Below are 21436 nucleotides of genomic sequence, written 5' to 3'. Positions count from 1 at the left end.
TACTAGGATGGAGAAGGAAGATCCTACTTACAGGGGCACCCTGTGGTCCAATTCGACCTCTTTCCCCTGGCATTCCTCTAGGTCCCTTGAAGAGAGAACAAGAAGTGCATTATTTAGGAGGCCACCATGGCAGAATAATAAGAAGGGCAGAGCACAGTTCACTTGAGTTTCCCCCCCATAATGGAGAGAACACTTGCCACCACCTCTTTTGGATGTTTTTTCCTTTGTTTTTTGGGGATTTTTCTAAACATACTTGACTTTTCCTTTGCACTGCATCACTCTCCAGTGGTTTTCTGCTCAATCTCCTTTATTTACTTTTAACATGAACATGATTAGTTTCACTGAGACTACAAGAGTGATAAGGATGGATGATGGAAACAACAGTTAAAGAATCAAGTTATTCTTTTTTTTACCCCTGCAGGTATAGCTTGTCTTGTGCTATAGCAGGAAAGAAGTAGGATCTCACATTAGTCCTTACAGCCTCACAGGCTTGACCAGTGGAAATTTAATAAACAGTAATTTTTCTTCTTCTGTTCCAACAGTATTTCCAGTTCTAAACACATTTAAATAAATTCTGTATATACTCACCAGTAACAATAAAGCAATTTCTTTCACTACTTCTCATTCACAAATTGGATCCCACTTCAGAGTTATTGCATCCTACATGATACAACATAGTGCTCCCAGAGAGATGCCATTATCTAATATCAGAAAGGTGCTGTACTTCCAGAAGAACTGCTGAGAGTCAATCTTTGGCATCTCACACCTATTCAGTTTTCTAAAACCGTATCTAAATGAAAACTACTCTGAGAAAAAGTTTCTCCATTTCACTTTCATGCCTTGTATGCTTATCCTTAGTGTAATATCCAAAATCCTCCGTCCATGGTTTTCCTAGCTAGATCATTTCTGACTAAATTACTCCACTTCTACCTCAGAGCAACCTAACCCAGTTTTTCTCATATTGAAATCACTCCATATGAAACATCAATATATGAAAATAAAAAACTAGTCACCCCACACTTACATGAGTAGGCAAACAACCACCACACCTACATTCATGTTTCTGCTGAGCCTTCTGATTTATCATTATCACCCTACGTCTTTGAACGGAGAAGAATAACAGCTTACAGTGGACCAAACTTACTTACTGTGAGTGTAATAGAAAATGAAGCCTTAATTAAGAGAAAGTTCAGCCCCATGACCTCAAATACAGATATCAAAACCAAGAAATTCCTACTGGCAACAGTATTTACAATCACTTCTGCAATACCCAGTGCACATGACACTCACCAGAGGACCCGTTGCTCCCATGGCACCAGTTGGTCCAGACTCTCCCTAGAAATGGAAATGAAATTACGCAATTAGAGAAATGGGTGAAAGCAAAGTGGAGTTACATCTCATCCCTGTCCTATGTGCTTCTGTTGGAGCTCAGAGGCAGGTTTGCACAGTCACCTGTGTGCATCACACAGGGCAAGAGCACTGTTTCCCAGGCTGATGGGAAGTGCCATGTTTACATGTCCTCAGTGAAATAATGAAGCAGATTTAACTCCTATGTGTTCCAGTTACCTGCCCACACCACCTACCTGCTCCTACCAAGTCTCCTGTTGTTGCTGCCTCCACCGAAAGTCGTGGGCAGTGTCAGGAAAGAAATTTTTTCTTACACAAACTCTCCTTAACTACTAATTACACATTTAAATTCAGATTTTGGAAGGTTCACTTCATTTACTGTGTTTTTAATCTAAAGGAATAGTTCTGTCCCACATTCAATTATTACCTATGCCAGGCCAAAAAATGTTTCAGCATCAGCACTAATGAATGCGGAAAAGCCTGAAAAAAGTGTTCCATGTTCTTTTAACATACAACTTTTAACCTATCTTGAAAGGACTGACTCCAGGTGGCTATCCTGTGTTACCACTGCTTTAAGCTGAAGTTGTAAGGGTGCTGCAGCGCCAGTGGGGGTCAAAAATTGCAATAGAATAAACTTGTTAGGTGAAAAATAGTCAGTTGGATGAAATATATCCTCTCTCTCCACTCCAATGCCTGTTTCATTTAAGTCAGTCTGTAGTACAGTAATTCAAAAGAGAAGAGTCAGGTTTTAATTATGCATTGCTCTATTTTATTGTATTAAAAAAGTGTTAGAAAACTGTGTTTTTCCTCTCAGCTTGGTCACAAAGCCAACAAGAAACACAAACTGCCCAAGTGGAAAGTTGCAACATAGGCATGGGCTCCTCATTAAGAGACTTTGTTGTGTTCAGTGTCACAGACACGTGTCACAGATGGACCGCGGTCAATTCACCCAGTGACACCTTACAGGCCTAAAACTGAGCCCCAGTTGAAACTGGGACTCTCAGCATAAAGCCCAGACATGTCATTGTATAGCAGTTTATATGTATCAAACACACAGTAAATATGGACAACTCCACTCTGCATGAATAGCACTGACAGGAGCATGCACAAAGCTGTGTTCAGAATATCTACCCTCTTTCATGGTCATATAAAACATGCTTAACCATTTAGTTTTTTGGGTCATGAAAATACCTTTGCTCCAGCTGCTCCAATTTCACCTTTTGGACCGTCAAGTCCTTTCAATCCCTGTAAATTATAAAAATATGGAGAAATTGCATTCATATATGTACATACAGAGAGCATTCCTACTATTATTGTTAAAGTAACTCAATACTAAAGTGTTAAGAATGGATCTGAGGTGGTAAGAGTAAGAAAGGAAAAAATAAGGAAGAAAAAAAAAACAGATGGAATAAAGTTTTTAAACATTTCTTAAATGGAAACCAGTTGTACAAGGTACATTTCCTTGGATTTGGTTTCCTTTTTAAAACAAGAACGTTTTTTTTTAAAAAATCCTCAAACAACAAGGAGGAGGCTCTGAGCCACAGGAAACCTACTTATTCCTCCCCAAAGCAAAATTCTGGCCAGAAAACCTGGTAATTTGTAGTCACTCCATATTGCAAACATATCCACCTCTCAAGTTCCCCACCCTAACGCAAGACTTGCCAACAAAGAGAGAGAACTATCAGGTTTGCACCTCCCGAAGCTTGGCAGGGCTCATGCAAGCTCCTTCCAGATTCCCAGAACATTTGAAAATAGAGTGAAGAAAGCACTAGAGAATGTAACACAGAGGTCAGTTTAAAGGGGAATAGCGTTGGTTTTCTGCAAGGCCCTCTTCCTCTCAAATGTCAGTAATTCTGCTACAGCTGGCTCGCCTGTAGTGTAGTCAAATTCCACATAAATACGAGAAAAAAAAAATCTTTTGTATCCTTATAGTAAAACTGCCTGGAAATATCATCTATAAGCAGTAGGAAAACCTGTCTCTTACCCGGTGACCCTTGAGACCTGGGAGACCAGGAGCACCAGGAAAGCCTCGAGGCCCCTAAGTAGGAAAAACAAACAAACAAACAAATAAAATCCTGATTTCTGCATATGAGCCCACCAATAATGGTGCTAACAGGGATGAGGGTGCAGGTAATATGAATACTCCTAACACCCCTTCACCTTGGTGACATAGCATAGTGAGGCAGGGAATTTGAGTAGGTCACACATGACACAGCCTTGAAGTTGGACTGTCTCAGCATTATGCATGTTTTTACTAATATTAAAAGCTTTATCATTTATATCAGGGTATGATCAAGTCTCAAATTTCAACAGAAGTAACGAAATAAAATGAGTGGCAAATGAACTTTTGAGTCTTAATATGGAGAAACATTAATTAAGCAGAGATCAAAACTCAGAGCTATTTAAAATAAATATAAACTCAGAGCTGCACACTGCGTATGTTCTTTTGGAAAAGTTCACCATGATAAACAACCATTACTAACACACATTTAGCAATTAAACCGAAGTTATCTTGGACTTAGTTTCCTCCCCAGTTTCTCAGGGAAGACTCATGGAGGGGAGTTAGGTGCTTGTGTTAGAATATTGGTCACAGGAATTTATAACAGAAATTACATGAACACCTTCACACTCTCAGATAACAACAGTTCAGCAAACACTGACTGGAGCCTAAGAGTGAGCTAACACAAGCATGAGTGGCAGAGCTTTGCATTGATGAATCATCAGTATCATGTGATAAGTGATCAATATCATATGATGACACATGATTATCTTTCTAAATACGATTGTTTTTTCTAAAGTGTAAATAATCATGGTCTTACTGGAGATCCTGGAAATCCAGGCTCACCGGCTTGTCCTGGTCTACCAGGTTCACCCTAAGGGGAAAAAAAAAGGAAACAACACATTAAATTAGGAAAAAGTGGGAAAATTAACTTCTCTTAACATTCTTCCATTCAAATAAATGAAGACATTCAATCATCTTCTTTTAAAATCAACCACACACATGTCCAGCAGTTGTGTATTAGGCACATTAACTTAAGAAAGGTTTTTAACCAAGAATTGGGGGAACTGGAGACTGAGCATCCCACAGTGCATCCCAACATCACAAGATGGCGCTGCCACATAATTTTCCTGGGAATTAATGAGGCAATCTTCACCCAGCACCACATTGCTTTATTTTCCCACTGGAACAGCAATCTAAAACTATCTGCATTGCAGCTTGTTATTTTCCTTCTGCTCAAATATTTTAACACGTGTATAATTCCATTCTAGGATGGTGACTATTTTCTGTGTACTGCAATGGGAAAGAAAATATGGCAGAACCAAGCAAGCACTTTTTGAAGATTATTCAAAGTCCTCCAGTCACAACCAATCGTTCCTTTATATGCATCAATCAGTTCAAATACATCCAGGACACCAGCCTGCAGGAATATGAAAGGCTTCAGAAAAATATTTTCTGGACAGAGAGAAGGCAAAGTGCCTCACAAATGCAATTAAAGATGCCCAGACGTAGTCTGGAAATGGAGGAAGGTCCTAGAGCAGCATCAAGATTCGGTTTCCCCACGCTGAGAGTTAACTGTAAACTCCTTGTACAGTGTCAGAGACTGAAACAGTTAATGATTTAAGCACTCTAGGATCACCAGGGGACTTTTGCAGGCTGGGAAGTGGTGGCTGTTGGCCCATCAAAGCCCCCTGCCAACCCTGAAAGGCAGGAAAAACCCTTTCCCAGTGCCCCTCACGGGAACTCTGCGCAGGCTCAGGAGACCTTGGAGGCTCAAGGCATGGCCTGGGACAGCATCCATGGATATAATAACTCACAACTTCTTTGAGTTTGTGGGCTTCCCTCCCTCATCCCCAATGGATCAAGGCCACCACTTCAACTCACCGACTGCAACTACCAAGTGTCATCTCTGGACCCCATGGGCATGTGACTATATACATCTTTCCACTCTCAGCTTTTCTTTCCCTTACTCTCCCTTACCCTTATACTGTCTTTCCTTTCTCTCCCTTCTGCATTTCCCCTAAAGGTTCTCTTTATGCCATATTGCTGTAGATGAGAGATATAGATGATAACACCCAAAATGGCAACATACCTGTTTACCTTTGAAACAAAATTGTTCTAAAATAAACCCTACATATATAAGTTTTCAAACAGCAATTATTCAATGTCATTTTGCTCTAATCTACCCCAAGGGATTTATTAATAAGAACCTGGGTTACCCTCCCCTTTCCGGGGGGGGTTGTAACATACAGTTAAATGGGAAGGTAGCTGGTACACAAGCTATGGTAATTTTTATACTAAAATATCTAGCATCTGCAATTTTTAACGCATTTCCAAGCTATAAATTACAGTTCAGACAGATTTAGTGTGCTTTGCAAACAAATAATACACACCTACTGGCAAGCTCTTAGGCTGCTGTTGTGCAGTACATGTATGTTTATGTAACATGTATAAACCACCCGTTTTACATATATGCGTACATACATGGATAAGAGTAATAAAATCTGTTACAAATATAACAAACTATCAAAAGTTTTAAGAAATGAAACACTAAAATCTCGTTGTCCAGACACACGTACATGCTACCATCACAGTTCTTCTAACTCATCATGTGATCCCAAAAGAGAAGAGAATCGCTCCCTCATGATATATTATTTGATTTCAGGAAGGACATCACAGTCAAGAACTGACTGAGGCAAGAAATAACAAAGAGCTGGTGCTTAGGCCTTAGGTACCATGGCCAAAATTCCCAGTTGTGACACTGCACTTAATGAGGAGTCTGATTACAAAGAAAAGCAAACAGATTACAGCAGTTACAACAGGCACATCTGCTGGTTAGTCACTGTCTCACAGATGCCAATGTTTGTTTTATTAAAAATTAAAAAGATACAAAGAGCAACAAACTTACATCTTCACCAGGTTTGCCTGGAGGTCCCTCTGGTCCTCGAGAACCTACTGGTCCCTAAGACATAAATATATTTCTTGAGAAGTCAATTTAGCCATCACTAAAATACCTGTTTGCTTCATTTCAAAGTCTGCTTTTATGAAAACATATGGACAAAGGACAAATTTTATGCCTAAGCACATTTGCTTAATTTTGTGGTGCTCTTTCTAACCGTCCTGCCCTAAAAAACCTGCGTTATATTACATGAAAATAGAGGATAGACTCTTTAAGAGAAAAAAAAATACTTTAAAAATCAGTTACTGTTGCTGGAAATCTCTGGCTCTTGCCTTTTTGAATCATTTTGTTCCCTCAAAAAATAAACATTCTCATCACCCTTTGTGTAAGTTACACCACCAGGTATGGTGTATGCTTAACCATCCTCAGGTCTCTGCTGGAAAAGTAAGAATGATCATTTATAATATCATTGGTCCTTGCTTTGAACAATACAACTCCACTAAAGTTACTTGATAGCTGAAACAACATAAGAAAAGTTCTGTTCTGAAACAAAAATGAATAACATATTGGCAATTTTCTTGCAGAAATGTTTGCATTTATCGGTCTTACCATAGGTCCTGGATCCCCAGGTTCACCAGGTGGGCCTGTGGGGCCAGCACCACCCTAAAATTAACCAAAGATTAATACAGTTACAAAGTCCAAAAGGAATTATAAGGATATCAATTAAAATCCATGACCAGGAAAATCACAGCCCCTGGGACAGACTGGATTCTAATTCAGAACCAGTTCACATTTCAATATGAGTGAAAGTTGAATACTAAAACCACTGAAGCTGTACAGAACAGTCACCATTTTCATCACTGTTCCCTCATTAAAAAATACGTGCTGGGTTAAAACCTTGTTAGAGGTCTACTAAACCATTCTTTTTGAGCTAATTCCTGTGTACAGAGAGAGGAGGAGCTCTGTGGAGCAGAGCTCTTGACAGCAGCTCATTTAAATTCACTTCTAGATGAAGATGTATTCAGCCACGTGTCACTGAAGATGGGCATCGCCCCAGAGATGAGCACACACCCATTACTGTGAGCTTTTCCTTCATCTCTAGCCAATTATCCCAAATCCCATGAGGTGAAGCACTTACTTGTTTTCCTTGGAGACCCTGAGGACCCCTCGGACCCACTGGACCCTGTCGAACACATAACTTGTTACACACTGGAAAACACCCTTTCCCAAGCAACATTCACCCAGCAAAGACAGCAAAAAAGGCCTGATAGTGACCTCCAAGATGGCATTTCTATGGTCAAACCCTTGGGAAGGCTTTTACTCAGAAAACTCTAGTTATCAAACGCACATAGAATGAAATCTTCAAACTCAAAAAGTCAGAGGAGTGTCATTTCATTAACAACTGAAAATATGGGTTTGATTGCTTTCTGAAACTTCACAGTTTCTCTGGAATCAGCCAGAACAACTGTGTTGTCTCCACTGAAAAAAAAAATAGTAGCAAAATAAGAATAGTCTTCCCTTGAAGGGAATCTCATTACTCAGATGAATCTCATAATGGAATCAATGACAAAAATAAAATAATCCTGTTGTTCTCAGCCATGAGTTGAGAAGCAGCAGTGGAAGAACGTGTTTAAATGTATCATACAAACCACCAAAACAGCTTCCAAATTGCTGTGGTTTGTTACAGAAAGTTCAGATTTTCCCTTAGAAGGTTTTATGGGATCGTTAGAAAAATCTCATGCTTAATTGTAACATGAAATAAACATTATCTTGTTTGAAAATAATTCTCTTGTTTCTAGGAACCCAAAAATATCTATAAGAGACAACAATCTGCATTTTGACAGAGTTTTTGCATGTGCACCCCACTTGCACCCTGTCCTACCATACAGGGCTAATCTGGTCTTACCACTGCACCAGGCATCAGTCCCATCTGGCTGCCAAGCCCAGATTTCTCATCCAGTCCTGCCATCTGAGCTGCAAATGGCTGAAAAAATAAGATGGGTGATTTTAGCTGTAAGTCATCGTCATGGTTTAAAAGGCAAAAATCCATCTAAGCACATTTCCATTTTTTACCTTGGCTTTGCAGTGCTAACAACTAAATTCTTAGTTTAATCATTAAAAAAGAATTTGTATCTCCTCTGAATTTGAGGTGTTTAAAGCTTCAAAGACCAGGTGAATCAATCATATTGTCTGCTTACTATTCTGACTCTCTTTCCACTTTAACCTTAAATAAATGAGAGAGTTACCTAAAAAGGGAAAAACCTCCCATGAAATTAAGTAACTTTTTTAATGACCTGCAAATCTAAACCACACCTTAACTTCAGTTGCATTATTCATTCCTTCATGTCTTCTAAACCTTCCTTTTGTTTTCACTTACTGTGCTCCAAAGTTCAGAAATATCTTAAGGTAAAAGGAAATGTGGTTGATTTTTTGATTGCAAATCAGATTTTTTAAGCATGCTGCCCTCATCCAGCAAAGCTGAAAGCCATTGCTGTTCCTGTCACTTCACAGAGACCAATGAGTTCAAGCAGGGAGACCCTGCAGTGCCCTCCTTCTTGTGCAAGCACATAGTTGAAATCAAGTTTTGTTTTGCTTCGCTCAGAGCCAGAGCCTCACTCATGGCCGGCCAGAGCTTACAGTGGCTGAGAACAAGGAACAGCTCAAATGCAGATTCAAGTTTTCTAAGATTTACTCATCAAATTGGTCTCCAAACATATTTTCCACAAGGCTGGAGATTGCCTAACTTCAGAAACAGGAATACAAACAAAAAATGTATTAGATCTCTGGCCACACCTATTCTTCCATGTTTTCTCTAGGGCAACAGCCTAACACCCATTATGCTGCTTCTGTGATTCTAAGAGATTCCTGTCTGCTGAAGATATTTACTTGGGCTAAATCTCCTGGATTCAAGACTATTTGGAAATGTGGTTAAAGTCATGAAAAGCTGCCCAAAGTTACAAGCCATTGGTCTAACATGAATATTTCAGATTTTTGTCAATATAACTCTATTTTTTTTCAGTAACATTGCTGGACCATCGGCGTGAGAAATCAAAACAGGTATCTTCTAAACAGCAATAAATATGTAACTGAATATACTTGAGAATTTCAAATATCTATTTAATTATCTGTCATAATTAGTGTTCAATAGGAGGAGGGAGAAAAAGAAGTCTTGCAGAACACTTTGTCAATGTCTATGGCTGGTTAGCACTGCTTTTTACAAACAAAATTCTTATATAAATCTTCTCAGTGTTGATCTCAATACTTCCAGCAAGAAGCATAAACAATTACATTTTCATTACTCTCACTAGTTATTTTATTATTTATAATTCATCTTACTTTTCTCTTTTCTATATTACTAATTTGATACACTAGTTTTCCTGCAATATTTCTCAGATCTCTTGTCTTTAAATCAGCTGGAAGTAACAGAACCTTAGTGATAGTCTTAGATTTGGGTAGTTTGGCTTTTCTAGATCCCAAAACCCACTTTGAAAGGTGTGTCCTTTCCAAGGTTTCTCACATTCAACTTGTCCCAGTTCTTAGCAGAACTTTTGGCAGAACTTTTTGCTGTTGCCCCTCATGACTGGAAGATGGGAACTGTAGGCACAACATTCCACGTTGACTGAATCAAAAGGAAGTCACTAATTGTATCATGTGGATATGATCCAACACTCACCTTCTCCTAAAGCAAGTGTAAAACTTACCCTGCTTATTCCATCCGGCCCTGGGTGAGTGGGATGCCCCGGAGGACCAGGGTCACCAGGCTGGCCAGGGATACCAGGTTCACCATCAATCCCTTGAGGACCACGAGGACCCTAGAAAGAAAATCAGAAATGCCAAGTGTGCAAAGGTGTTCATTGAAATCACAGCAACTGGCAAACAACTGCCTCTTTGTGACAAGCCTGGGCTTCTAAAGATCTTCAAACAAACAACATCCCTCAAAACCTGTTCCTGCCTTCAGATCAGAAGCATTGGCTAAAATTAATTATGAATCCAAAATATAAGTAAATTGCAGTAATTTCTGCCACAGGCTCTCTTACAAACTCAGACTTCCTATCAATCCATACTGGAGCATACTATCCCTGAAAAACTATTTGGCTTTGCACACAATACGGAATAAAGTGAATTTACTTCTAAAATACATACAGCTCAGCTCAGAGCACATCCATACACACATGATTAGGAGGCTTCAGCGTAATGCTGGATTTTTACAGCCCACTGACATCATGAATGGTTTAGACAGCTCATACCATTGGTGAATTCTCAACACAGTTACAATGCCAGAAATGCAGAGTAAGTTGTCACAGTTATCTTTAGCTGGTATTTGCAGAATAGGCTAGGAGCCCATCCTGTGGTTCTCATTTTGATCACCCACTCTTGATTCCTAAACTACATTTTTCTTAATTCATGTAAGAACTAAAATTAAATACAGAAGCAGCTAATAAAGCATTAGTGGAACAAAACCAATGGTAACAGGGCCAATAAAGATATATTTGAACCATAAATAAAGATGTTAAAGTGCTTGTGGCTACTGATTCTTTCATTAGAACAAAATGCTTGACTATGGAAAGGAAAAGTTTCGTACTATATAATGAGCTCTTCTATTTTAAGGATCCTTAAACATAAAATTCAGAAGCCTGGCTCAATGAGTCATCTTTAGAGACACAACTAATAATCAGACAGACTGCTTGTATTTCCATGAGATGAGAACTGTGTCTGCAACACATTTCAGCGGAATTTATGTCTGAACTGGTATGGTTTCTACTAGTATGATTTGCAGAATGAGTTGTGAATAGGTGGAATTCCAAAACAAATGAGAAGATTTGTGCATGATGGATGGAAGCAGAAGGTTCTAGTGGAAAATTTTATTATTTAATATCTCTGTTTTAAACACAAGTACACCCTGTCAAACCTAAAAGAGCTTACTGTTCAAAGGAGCAAAAGAATTAGTTATCTTATTTCATTTATTCTCAAAATAAAAAGAAAACAAAGATAAGCTTTACAGAAAAAAAAGCAACAAACAGTTGCCTATAAAGAATTTAGCAACCTTCTGTATGATTACTGATTTTCTATATCCAAACAAGACACTTTAACAAAATGTAATCAAGAAAATGTTGCTTATTTTAATAACTTTTCTAAAAAGGACTTACTTTTTATTCACCAAAAATCAATCTGCTCTAAGAGAAGTACGTTTGTATTCGTAGGTGGCAACTAACTAGTGGTATATAGAAAATGTAAGTGGGTTTTTAATAAAATCTTGATTGTAATTTTATTAATTTTATGTTATGCATCTATTTATAGGTACATAAAAAAGCTCTTTCATTTTCTTTCACCAGCTCAAAGTCAGTGAGGTTTGAGAGGAAAAAAAAAAAAAAGGGAAAAACATTATCACAAGTGCCACGAGGTGGCACCGTTTAAACACAATTTCCTCATTCTGGCCCACTGCTGCTGATGGTCAGGAAACTATTAATGGGATTACTTGTAATAGAATAAAAGGAAAATGCGTCTCGCAGTAGAACACTCTCAAACTTCTGTCTATTTAAACTGCTACTGCAATTACAATGGAGTGCAGATCCATATGGAAAGAAAAACATGTGAATGGTTCTGAGGATGCCCAAGTTTATTTCCGGTCTTCAAAAGATCATTTGTAAATACCTAAAACGTTATCATGCTCCAAAACCCACCCTCCCTAGATGCATTTTCAAATGCAGATGTGCTAGTCCCTAAATGGCTCTCATTGTTACACTAGCAAAGCATTTAATGTAAAAAATAAGCTCATACTCCTGTATTCATTTTACATTCAAGGGTCCTGCTTTTGTAAAAGACAGAGATCCACAGCAAGGGTGAGTTTCTTCTACTCACTAGTCAGCAGAAGCCCATTTAAAGAACAAACCAAAAAAAAATAATAATCAATAATAACCTGAAGACAGAAACAAAGAGCTTAACGTGTAGTGCTTCTGTAACATCCCCAGTCAGCAATGCATTTACCCAAACTGACTTTATAAAGGCAGTCTGTACTGTACAGGGTTACCTGCTCCATGAGGGGTTTTCATAATACAAACTGCAGGTGTGAGCTAACATTTCTTTTCCACAAGTAAAAATAAACCCCCCTTCACTAGCAGTCACTGTATCTAACAGCAGTGCTCTTTGGTCTCAGACCTGACATACACACAGCTCTCTGGAAACTTTGACGTAACATTTTCAAAGGAGCTGGCTGCTTCTCAACCCCTTGATATTCCTTGAAAGCAGAATAATAACCTGTGTCAGAGGAACCCAAAAGCGTTTACAACCTTTTGGTATTTGAGGTGCTTGTAGCCACCACTGTATAGAGACATGAGAGGGATGCTTGGCAGGGAATCAGAAATTATTTAGCATCTCAGTGACAGTACTGTACATTAGGAAAGCACTTCAGACAGCCTGATTCAGAAAACACAGCCCAGGTTGCTCTGCACACAACAAGATTTCACAATTACTCCCAGATTTCTTTTAAGCATCTTGACACTCATTCTTCAGACAAGTGTCTTATGGTGATCTAAAGAGCAGAAGTGGCTTGGCAGTCGTCTCAAAAAGGCTACACGCTTACCCCACTGCTTTAGAAATGTCATTTCCATCTACAGACAGCAGGCACACACTGGAAGAACAGTTCAGGCATCTGTTTTAGGCCTATGCCCAACCTCAGTATTGGCTTACTCTCTCCTGAGGGATAGGAAAATATCCACATTGGAATTACAATGATACAACACTAAAATCTGCTTTTAGCAGTTTCTGCTCTTTGACCTAGCTTTTTCAAAAGGAACATGTCATCTTGGGTATTTTCAGCACTCCTCTTTGGCCTTTCTGTGGTTCTCCACATGCAGACACTGAAATTCCCTTGTGAAGTCTTCATTTCCACTGAGCAATCCTGATTACATTATTCACCAGCATACCAACAACTGTAGTCACATATTAACTCCTGCTAACTTCCTGAGTTTTGTCTTTTCTCAAATGCTCTGGGCCACACAGCTCACACTGCTTCTGCTGCACGGGAGTCACCAGCAAATAGTCAACAAGTTCAGAAACAGGGGAACGTGATGTTCCAGTTTTGTCTGGGAATGTTTGTTGAGAACACACGGCTTTTAGTGGAAACACGACTAAACCTCTGTCAATTCTCTCAAAGCATTCACGTTTCAATCTAACCAGGGAATGGTGAAATAGAAACATTTTACTGATTCCTGGAAAATAGGAGGACAGTTTTGGTAGCTCTAGAAGACACAGAGATAGTTTAAAGACATCTAATCTTTTGAGGTTAGTTCAAGTACTTTATTTCTGAAGTATTTAATAACTTACAGGTCTTCCCTTTGGTCCTCGTTCTCCTCGTGGACCTTGCGAGCCTGGAGGTCCCTAAAAGAAAGATCAGAAATATTAAAGTACCTTTTAAACTAGCTAGTGATTAATAATGCTCTGAAAATATGAAATGCCATGCTTATTTGAAAAATAATTTGGGAGGGGTTTTTTTCCACGTCATCGTAAAGAAAACAACTCTAATCACCAGGTGTTCAATATTTCTTCTCAATTGTACATTGCCTGAAGGGAGTAGAACCAGGATGCAGAGACACACAAAATAATTTCATCTCTCCTGTGCTCCACAGGTTAATTCAGCAGAGGTTTTCTGAATGCTGGAGGCTCTCCATGTGGAGCTGCACAGCTTTGAGACACCCTTCCTGCTAGCCCAGTAGTGCTCCCTGCTTAGCCACAGCTGGAGAGAATTCTGTATCCCCCTCTACTCCTGCTAGATCCCTGCTGGAGAAGCGTTTCCCAGCATCCACCCGGCACAAAAGTCCTCAGACCTGCACATCCTACAAGCACTCATCCATTTGCTTGGGATGGGCCGACCCGCGACTGTGACAACCATCCCGTAATCTCACCCCCTCAAACCTGATGGCTTTGCAGCCGATACCCACTAGAGGCATGGAAGAGTCCTCCTTCATATCACCTCCCCAGTACAAAACAGAAAAGGCAGGAAGTGGCAAATGCCACCATCAGAGAAACAGAGGATGGAAAAGTACTCACGGCTGGTCCTGGGCGGCCTCGTATTCCTGAAACCTAAAGCAGGCAACAGAAACTAAAGTTACCACACTAACGCGATGGCTGTGTTTGTCACGACTACCCTACAGAAAATGAGTTGCTGAAAAGCAAATAACAAGAGAGGAAATTAAAGTATCATGCTTTTTAGGGGGATGGAAAAAAAGAAAAAGGAAAATATTCCACTGGTTATCAATTTCCAGTTCAGTCTTTTTATAAGCAATGTGAACAAAATCTTGGAAGTATCACTGTTATTATAAATAAAAAAATAAGTGAATTAAAATTATTTAGGCTCAACTTATCGATTTTTTTAATCTGTTTGTCTTCACACTAGAAAGAGATAAACGGTGACATTTTATTTCACCGCTTTCTAGATACTAATTTACCGTTGTACCTCCACAAAAATCTAACTATAAAAATAAAGATTATAGCAGCTTTGACTCAGTAAGAACTTTTCCCAAAATGCAATTGACAGGAATTTCTAATGTTGCATGTGTGACACAGCGTACTTAATTCCATTCCTTTCATTCCTAGGATGTGCATTCTTGTTGTATTTACTTCATTACTGCAATTCTGCTTTAAAGCACTCAAATATACACTTCCAGGGTGTGCTGATAAAGAGAGAGAAAAAAATACAGACTTACAGGTGGCACTATTCCAGGTTCTCCTTTTTGTCCCTGTAGGAAAAAGATGGACAAACATTAGATGGAAGAACAGAAGTGCGAGTACAATTAACAGCACGTTAGTTTATCAATGCCATCCCTGTGACTGTGACAAAAACTAAAGCTTCTCTAAGGGTACAACTAAAGTACCTGTGACAAATAATGCATATTATTTTAATGACTATGGACACTGATTAAATGAAGGGTGTAAATTAAAACTTTCTCTAGTTGTTAACATACTTTCTGACAGAATAATCAAACTAAAAAAGTATCGTGAACCCTTTGTGCTAGAAGTGCTACAAAGCGCTAGAAAATATGCAGGAGTTCTGTTGTTGGATGATTTGATTCATACAAAATGCAGAGCCCACAGCAGCATTCAGGTTCCATTTCTTCAAGATATTAAATTCAAATTTGTAACATGAAATCTGTGGGCATAAACACCTATCTGCAGCCCAGGGACAGAATGATATTGCACAGCTTCAGAGTGAAGGACAACTTCACTCTTTGCCAATTGACTTTTCTTTGAGCTGACAATGATTGCACCTTACATCAAATCGCTGGCTTTAGACCTATTGGTGGTAACTGGTTTTTTAAGGAAAAAAAGAGATTAAAAATTTCCTGCCTTGTTTATCGAGCAACAATAAGGAGGTTACAGTCTACTTACAAATAGATTTAAATTTATTTTAAATTTATAAATTATTTTAAATAAACAAATCCATTTATAAACTACCCCTACATAGAGAGCACTCAGTTTTAGTGATCACCCAGAAATTATTTCAATTATTTATTGTAGTCGTTTACTACCTTAGAAGCTCATTTATCAGAATGTATTTTAATTTCTTTTGTAAGAGCAGATCTTCTATTTGTTTAATTGCACGTGATGAGAGATGCTGCCCACAGAACCATGGCTCTGGGCAGGAACACACTGTCCTACTGCCCACTGGGCAGCTCAGCCTCGGCACAAAAACCAGCTGCAGGCTTTGATAGTTCAGCATCCAATGACCTCGTGGTCCCTTCCCCCAGTCTGTGGCACAGCTGGAAGTGAAAGCACCAAACCACTCAAACTGGAATTCCTTTGATGTAGACAGCAGGGATTTTCAGCCAGGGAATTCTCTATATTAAGATCAGAGTTTTTGCCTGCATCGCAACATTTTTTCCACGTGGACTGCAATCTCTCTAGCCACTGAGGAAGACCAAGAGAAAGAATTGTTTCAAACAGAGCTTATATATGTATCTTTCATGGTGTGCTCCAAGGAGATCATAGAATCAGCTGGGTTGGAAGGGACCTCAGAGATCATCAAGTCCAACCCTTGATCCACTACCGCTGTGGTTCCCAGCCCATGGCACTGATGCCACATCCAGTCTCATCTTAAAAACCTTCAGGGATGGAGAATCCACCACTTCCCTGGGCAGCCCATTCCAATGTCTGACCACCCTCTCTGTAAAGAAATTCTTTCTAATATCTAACCTAAACCTCCCCTGGCACAACTTGAGACCATGCCCTCTTGTCTAACTGATAGTTGCCTGGGAAAAGAGACCAACCCCCACCTGGCTACCACCTCCTGTCAGGGAGTTGTAGAGAGATGCAAGAGAGTCTTTCAACAGTTGTAATATGTTAGGAAAAATAAAAAAGCGAAGGAAATCTTACCTTTCTTCCTCTACCTATGTAAAAGGAGAAAAGAAGAAAAGAGGAAATTAATGCTTTTACTCTGAGAGACAGAACACAGTAAGAGCTGAGCAGTGTTGCAGCCAGAGCCATCCCTGATCCTGGGGTGAACAGAGTATGGTGTATTGCCTACAGGGAGCTGGGGAAGTTCCCAGGGACACACATACTCCCTTGTTCAGGTGTGAGGAATCAGAACAGTTTGCAATGATGGCCCCTGATTCTCAGCTTTTCTTTCCTCATTGCACAGAATAACAAAAATCACATTGGGAAACCAGTTTATCTTGTGGGGAATTGTCAGATGCTGCCTAATGATTGAAAGTGAAGTCAAAGGAAGCTTTATTACTGACTCCAATACAAGCAATGGTGATGGATCCACAACAAACTACATGGTATTTTTCAAAAAGCAGAGCTAACAGACAGATTTTTGACCTTTTCTTTTTCAAAAAGCACCTGCAGTATCATGTGCCTGCATTCAGAGCCATACAGCCACACCCATGACCACAAAAATCCTTCAGAGGAATATTTTATCAATACCTCGAATAACAGTAAGGAATTTGGGAATGTATCCACATTGCTTCTATATTTACTGGGTGTACTCTGTTGGTGTTGGCCTAATGCCTCCCAAAACACAACAGGGTGCACAGCCCATTTAATAATGCTCGCCACATCTTGCTCCATTTCTCAATTACATAAGACCCTACTTTGGTCTTTATCACTACTTTGTTCTATATTAAGCTAATCAACAGCAATTATATCTCCTGAAGAAATTAATTATTATACATAGAATGTATTTCTAAGAATTCAATACACTGTATTATATGGCATTAATTGCAAGGTAAGAAATTTTCTTTTAGGAAAATTGAGGGGGGGGGTTGCTTTATTCAAGTCTCTCCAGGAAGAAGAAATGGACTGGAAAGGACATAATCTTTAAGGTATATAACAGACAGGATGCAAACAGGGGGTCAATAATACTTCACACGCGTTTTATTTTTATGTCTCACAATAGGATCCATGTTTTCACTTTGAAGAAACACTTTACACTATATACATTTGTTCATCTACTAGAGGTCCCCTGAATTTTATTAAAGAATACACTTTATATAGTTATGTATATGATATATATTTATGGTAATATATTTATTATATATATTTATGTCAATATATTTATCTTTGAGTTTCAGATGAACCACAAAAAGAAGCCAGAATTCGACCTCCTTGAAACATCAAGATGGAATTCAGATCAACTTTTTAGCTGTAAAACCATTTGGGCTTATTTCAGATTCATATTCTAAAGAAAACTGTTTCCAGAACCAGCTCTGGTGCAACCCAAGATGGAAGATAACTATCAAGTATCCGCTATTGTCAGATTTAAACTTTCACCACGGAAATACTATTAGAAACTTCAATATAATGAGGTTCCCTAGTCCTTTGGGTTTTCTGTCCTTTCAAAAAAGCAAACTAGAAAGCAGTCTCACCAATGGTGGGGTCAAAGTCACGTGCAGTGTGGGGACACACAGGACAGCACTCTCCCGGGGGCACCTGCGGGTTCTCACACTCCAGCAGATCCTGACACTGGATTTCATCGCAAAGGATTGCTCCGTTGTCACAGACGCAAATTTGGCACGGGGAGGGCTTCCAAATATCCCTGTTCAGGTACATCTGTCCATTCTGAGTGCAGGCTATTTCATCAACGTCTTCTCCTGGGACAGGGGAGAGAGAACACACGACATGTTTTCCAACCATGAAATCGAAGGAGTAGGACTGGACAAGGAAAGGGCACACCTGGAGATGAGAAGCAGCATCACATACACAGAGAAATCAGGCCACCAGCATAGCTGAAGTTGATACTAAGGACTTTTAAATATCAGTCACGAGCCTTTCTCATTTTACCACCTTATTTCCTGGTCAGAAAGAAGTAAAATAGAGTCACCAGGGAGAGCATAGTCCCCCCACAGTACTAAATGAACTTTGCCTCATGAGTCTCTGGATGTCATTCTGCTCCGTGGGGTACTAACTCTGCCCCAAGGAACTCCTGCCAATTCCCTGCTCTGTGTCAGAGCTGTGCACAGGGTGTTGGAGACATCTGACCAGGGGGAAGGACCTGTGAGACTTCTGCATGAAATGGTACACACTGCCTGCTCCCAGCTGCAGGTGACCTACACAGCCAGGCTTGGGACAGTGCTGAACAGATGTGGCAGTGGTTGAAACAGAAAAACCTCATTTATTAGGCAAGGTTTAATTATTGGGGAATGGAGAGTCAAATCTTCCAAACAGGACTTTCAGCCACAGTCCACCGGCCCAGCAGCACCCACTGCAAGGATACCTATTGCGTTGTCTCCAGCTGAGTGACAAGAGGCTCCCCACATCACTTGTTTTGCTCAGCATTTATAATCCAGCTGCTCTGGACCTACACGATCACCCCAGCACACACAAAATATTTCTCTGGATATATATTAACTACATGCAAAATGCCTTTTAAATATTTTATCTATATGTGAAAGACTATCCTATGTCACTATTTATGTAGGATCAGCATGGACAGACTGTGTGCATATGTCCCATCTAAGTATGTATTCACACATTTCTGTGGAGCTCATTCTATTTTATTGAAGTTGGATACATCATTTTTAACCTACTCTGTTCCATTACAGAAGGTTTACTTTCTTTCTTGTCTTAATACTAACTTCTTTCTTTTCCTTGAATTCCAATTTAGAATTAAATTTCTTACTTATCAATTAGAATTCCACTCAATATAGTTTTTTCTGTCCCATCTACAAACAGTCTACTGTCACCCAGTTGAAACAACTTCTGTGGGTTCATTTTGCAACCTAGAAATTACAAAAATTTCCCCATTTGACTGGTGGCAGCATCTAAGGGGACTTAACCACCTGTTTGGGAACTGTTCTATCTGTACTTAAGTCTATGCCTTTGTTTTCTTCCTACTCTGTAGGCAAACGCTCTAAATATCATGGATTTTTTTTTTAATCATGAGGTGAGTATATCTCAGTATCTTCTCCTAAAATTATAATGTGTCTGAGAAAGAATTCAAAAATCAAGTTCTAAGTTTTCCTTGTGTGTCTGGTGTTTTACAGAAAACCCTAGCAGCAAAAAGAGATTTTTTTCATTTTGTCTCAATGAATGTTTCATCCTCTAAAGGAACACAAGCACCCACAAAACCAATGAACTGTCCCCAGGCTGCCCCTAGACAATGTGTAACAACTTGAAGACTGAGAATCCCAGTGAAGACGTTCTCTGAGTCACACACAGCAAAGCTGTCAGTCACAGTCCAAAATTATTCCCCTGACCCCTGAGATGCTGCAGAGAAGATTAATCCTACCTGGGTGGGAGCTCCATCTCATCACAGAAACCTTCCTATCAAAAGTGTCTTTGAAACTGGACAATCCAGTTAAATGCATTACTGAAAATTCCCCATCAGGCCTAATTTCTAACTGATATAAGACTGGGAATAGGGTCAATTATATAGAGAGAGCACATCTCCCTAGTCAGAGATCACAATCATTGTTTTCTTAAGAAAATCTGTTACTAGTGTAAAAATTCACAGTTCTAAGCACAATGAAAGTTTCACTGTTCTATACATTTCTGCCCTAATTTAAACCAGATGCAAACAGAAAATTACAAAGTAATAAATATGAACAGATTTGGAATTTCAGTTTCGTGCCTCAACTCAAGTCCAGTTACTCCATCAATGTCAAGAAGAATTGGAGCAGATGTGTCATTAACTGTTGCCTGCCATCACTAACTTCTGCAGCCCTCTTATAGAAATTCAAATGGCAACTTTCACCAGGTTGACTCCTCTTCGGTCACTTTATCACACCAACTGATAGGAGAACTAGAAGAGGTGCTTGCAGAAGCTCAGGAGGAAATGTTTTCAGTGTGAAGTAAAGACATCAACCAAGACTGCTGCACAGTCCCTTTATGACACTGTGAGAATCGTTTTCCAAACAGCAGATCACATTTTGGAAACCACTCTCCTCCCTTCTCCCCTGTGAGCATGACATCACACGCTGTCTGACACACTCAGCCTTTCCCCCCCAGATGTCTGGCATATGGTCTGTGTCTCCTTTAACTAACACATCACCCTCAGAACTCGTTGTGCTGCTCAAAAGAGCAGCAGCTTGCATAAATGAAATTTCTAAGTTATTGAGCCCAAAGTCAGCGTTCTGTCATAACTTCAAATAAACCACACACAGCAACCGCTTTGGCAAATCAGAGCTGAGCCAGACGGGGACTGGCTTCTGCCCGAGTCCCACTCAACAGCTGGGAAGGAGGCAGACAAAGGCAGGGGAAAAAAGCACATACCAGTTTCTGGAAGCATACTAAGAAGTCTGCTTCCCTATCAGATTGCAGATATGCCGATGAAAAAAAAACACCACCGCCAAAAAAAACCCCACAACCAAAAAAAACCCACAACAAACCAAAACTAAACCAAACAAACAAATCCAAAAAAAAAAAAAAACAAACCACCACCAAAAACCCATACCTCATTACACTGCCAGAAAATGCAGTTTTACATCTTTCGATGTTCATATTTTTACATCTTTACGAAGATTTTACATCTTTTAATTATCCAGCTTTAGGGGTTGTCCCTTCCAACTCAGCATATTCTGTGATTACCTTTGGTGCTTCTAGTTTTCTTTTCTGCCGTGACTGCATCACACTGAGGCAGTAACCTGACAAGAGCAGCTATTTCAAAGCCAACTCATTTTAAAAGCACATTTTGATGTTTTGCTCTCAGGCTTGAGTTGCAGACATGTTATCCAGCTACACCCAAGTTGGCAAAGACA

General features: G+C 39.5%; 1 protein-coding gene across 1 annotated transcript in view; it reads right to left on the bottom strand.

Moving 5' to 3' along the window:
- The window catches only part of COL5A2 (collagen type V alpha 2 chain), a 100143-nt gene that overhangs the window by 32035 nt on the left and 46672 nt on the right, over window positions 1–21436 (bottom strand). The window contains exons 2-16 of the mRNA XM_051787168.1: window positions 18107–18331; window positions 16614–16627; window positions 14948–14980; window positions 14292–14324; window positions 13569–13622; window positions 9947–10057; window positions 8152–8229; window positions 7384–7428; window positions 6855–6908; window positions 6255–6308; window positions 4167–4220; window positions 3332–3385; window positions 2539–2592; window positions 1291–1335; window positions 32–85 (exon numbers count right to left, since the gene is read on the bottom strand). Of these exons, the coding sequence (XP_051643128.1) occupies window positions 32–85; window positions 1291–1335; window positions 2539–2592; window positions 3332–3385; window positions 4167–4220; window positions 6255–6308; window positions 6855–6908; window positions 7384–7428; window positions 8152–8229; window positions 9947–10057; window positions 13569–13622; window positions 14292–14324; window positions 14948–14980; window positions 16614–16627; window positions 18107–18331 (962 nt within the window). The remainder of the gene's footprint in view (window positions 1–31; window positions 86–1290; window positions 1336–2538; window positions 2593–3331; window positions 3386–4166; window positions 4221–6254; window positions 6309–6854; window positions 6909–7383; window positions 7429–8151; window positions 8230–9946; window positions 10058–13568; window positions 13623–14291; window positions 14325–14947; window positions 14981–16613; window positions 16628–18106; window positions 18332–21436) is intronic.

The sequence above is a fragment of the Manacus candei genome, unplaced genomic scaffold (assembly GCF_025592945.1).
Source record: "Manacus candei isolate 608988 ecotype Guabito, Panama unplaced genomic scaffold, ASM2559294v1 h1tg000023l, whole genome shotgun sequence".
NCBI classification, from domain to species: Eukaryota; Metazoa; Chordata; class Aves; order Passeriformes; family Pipridae; genus Manacus; species Manacus candei.
Note: the sequence above shows the minus strand (reverse complement) of the source record. Positions and strands in the feature narration are given on the sequence as shown.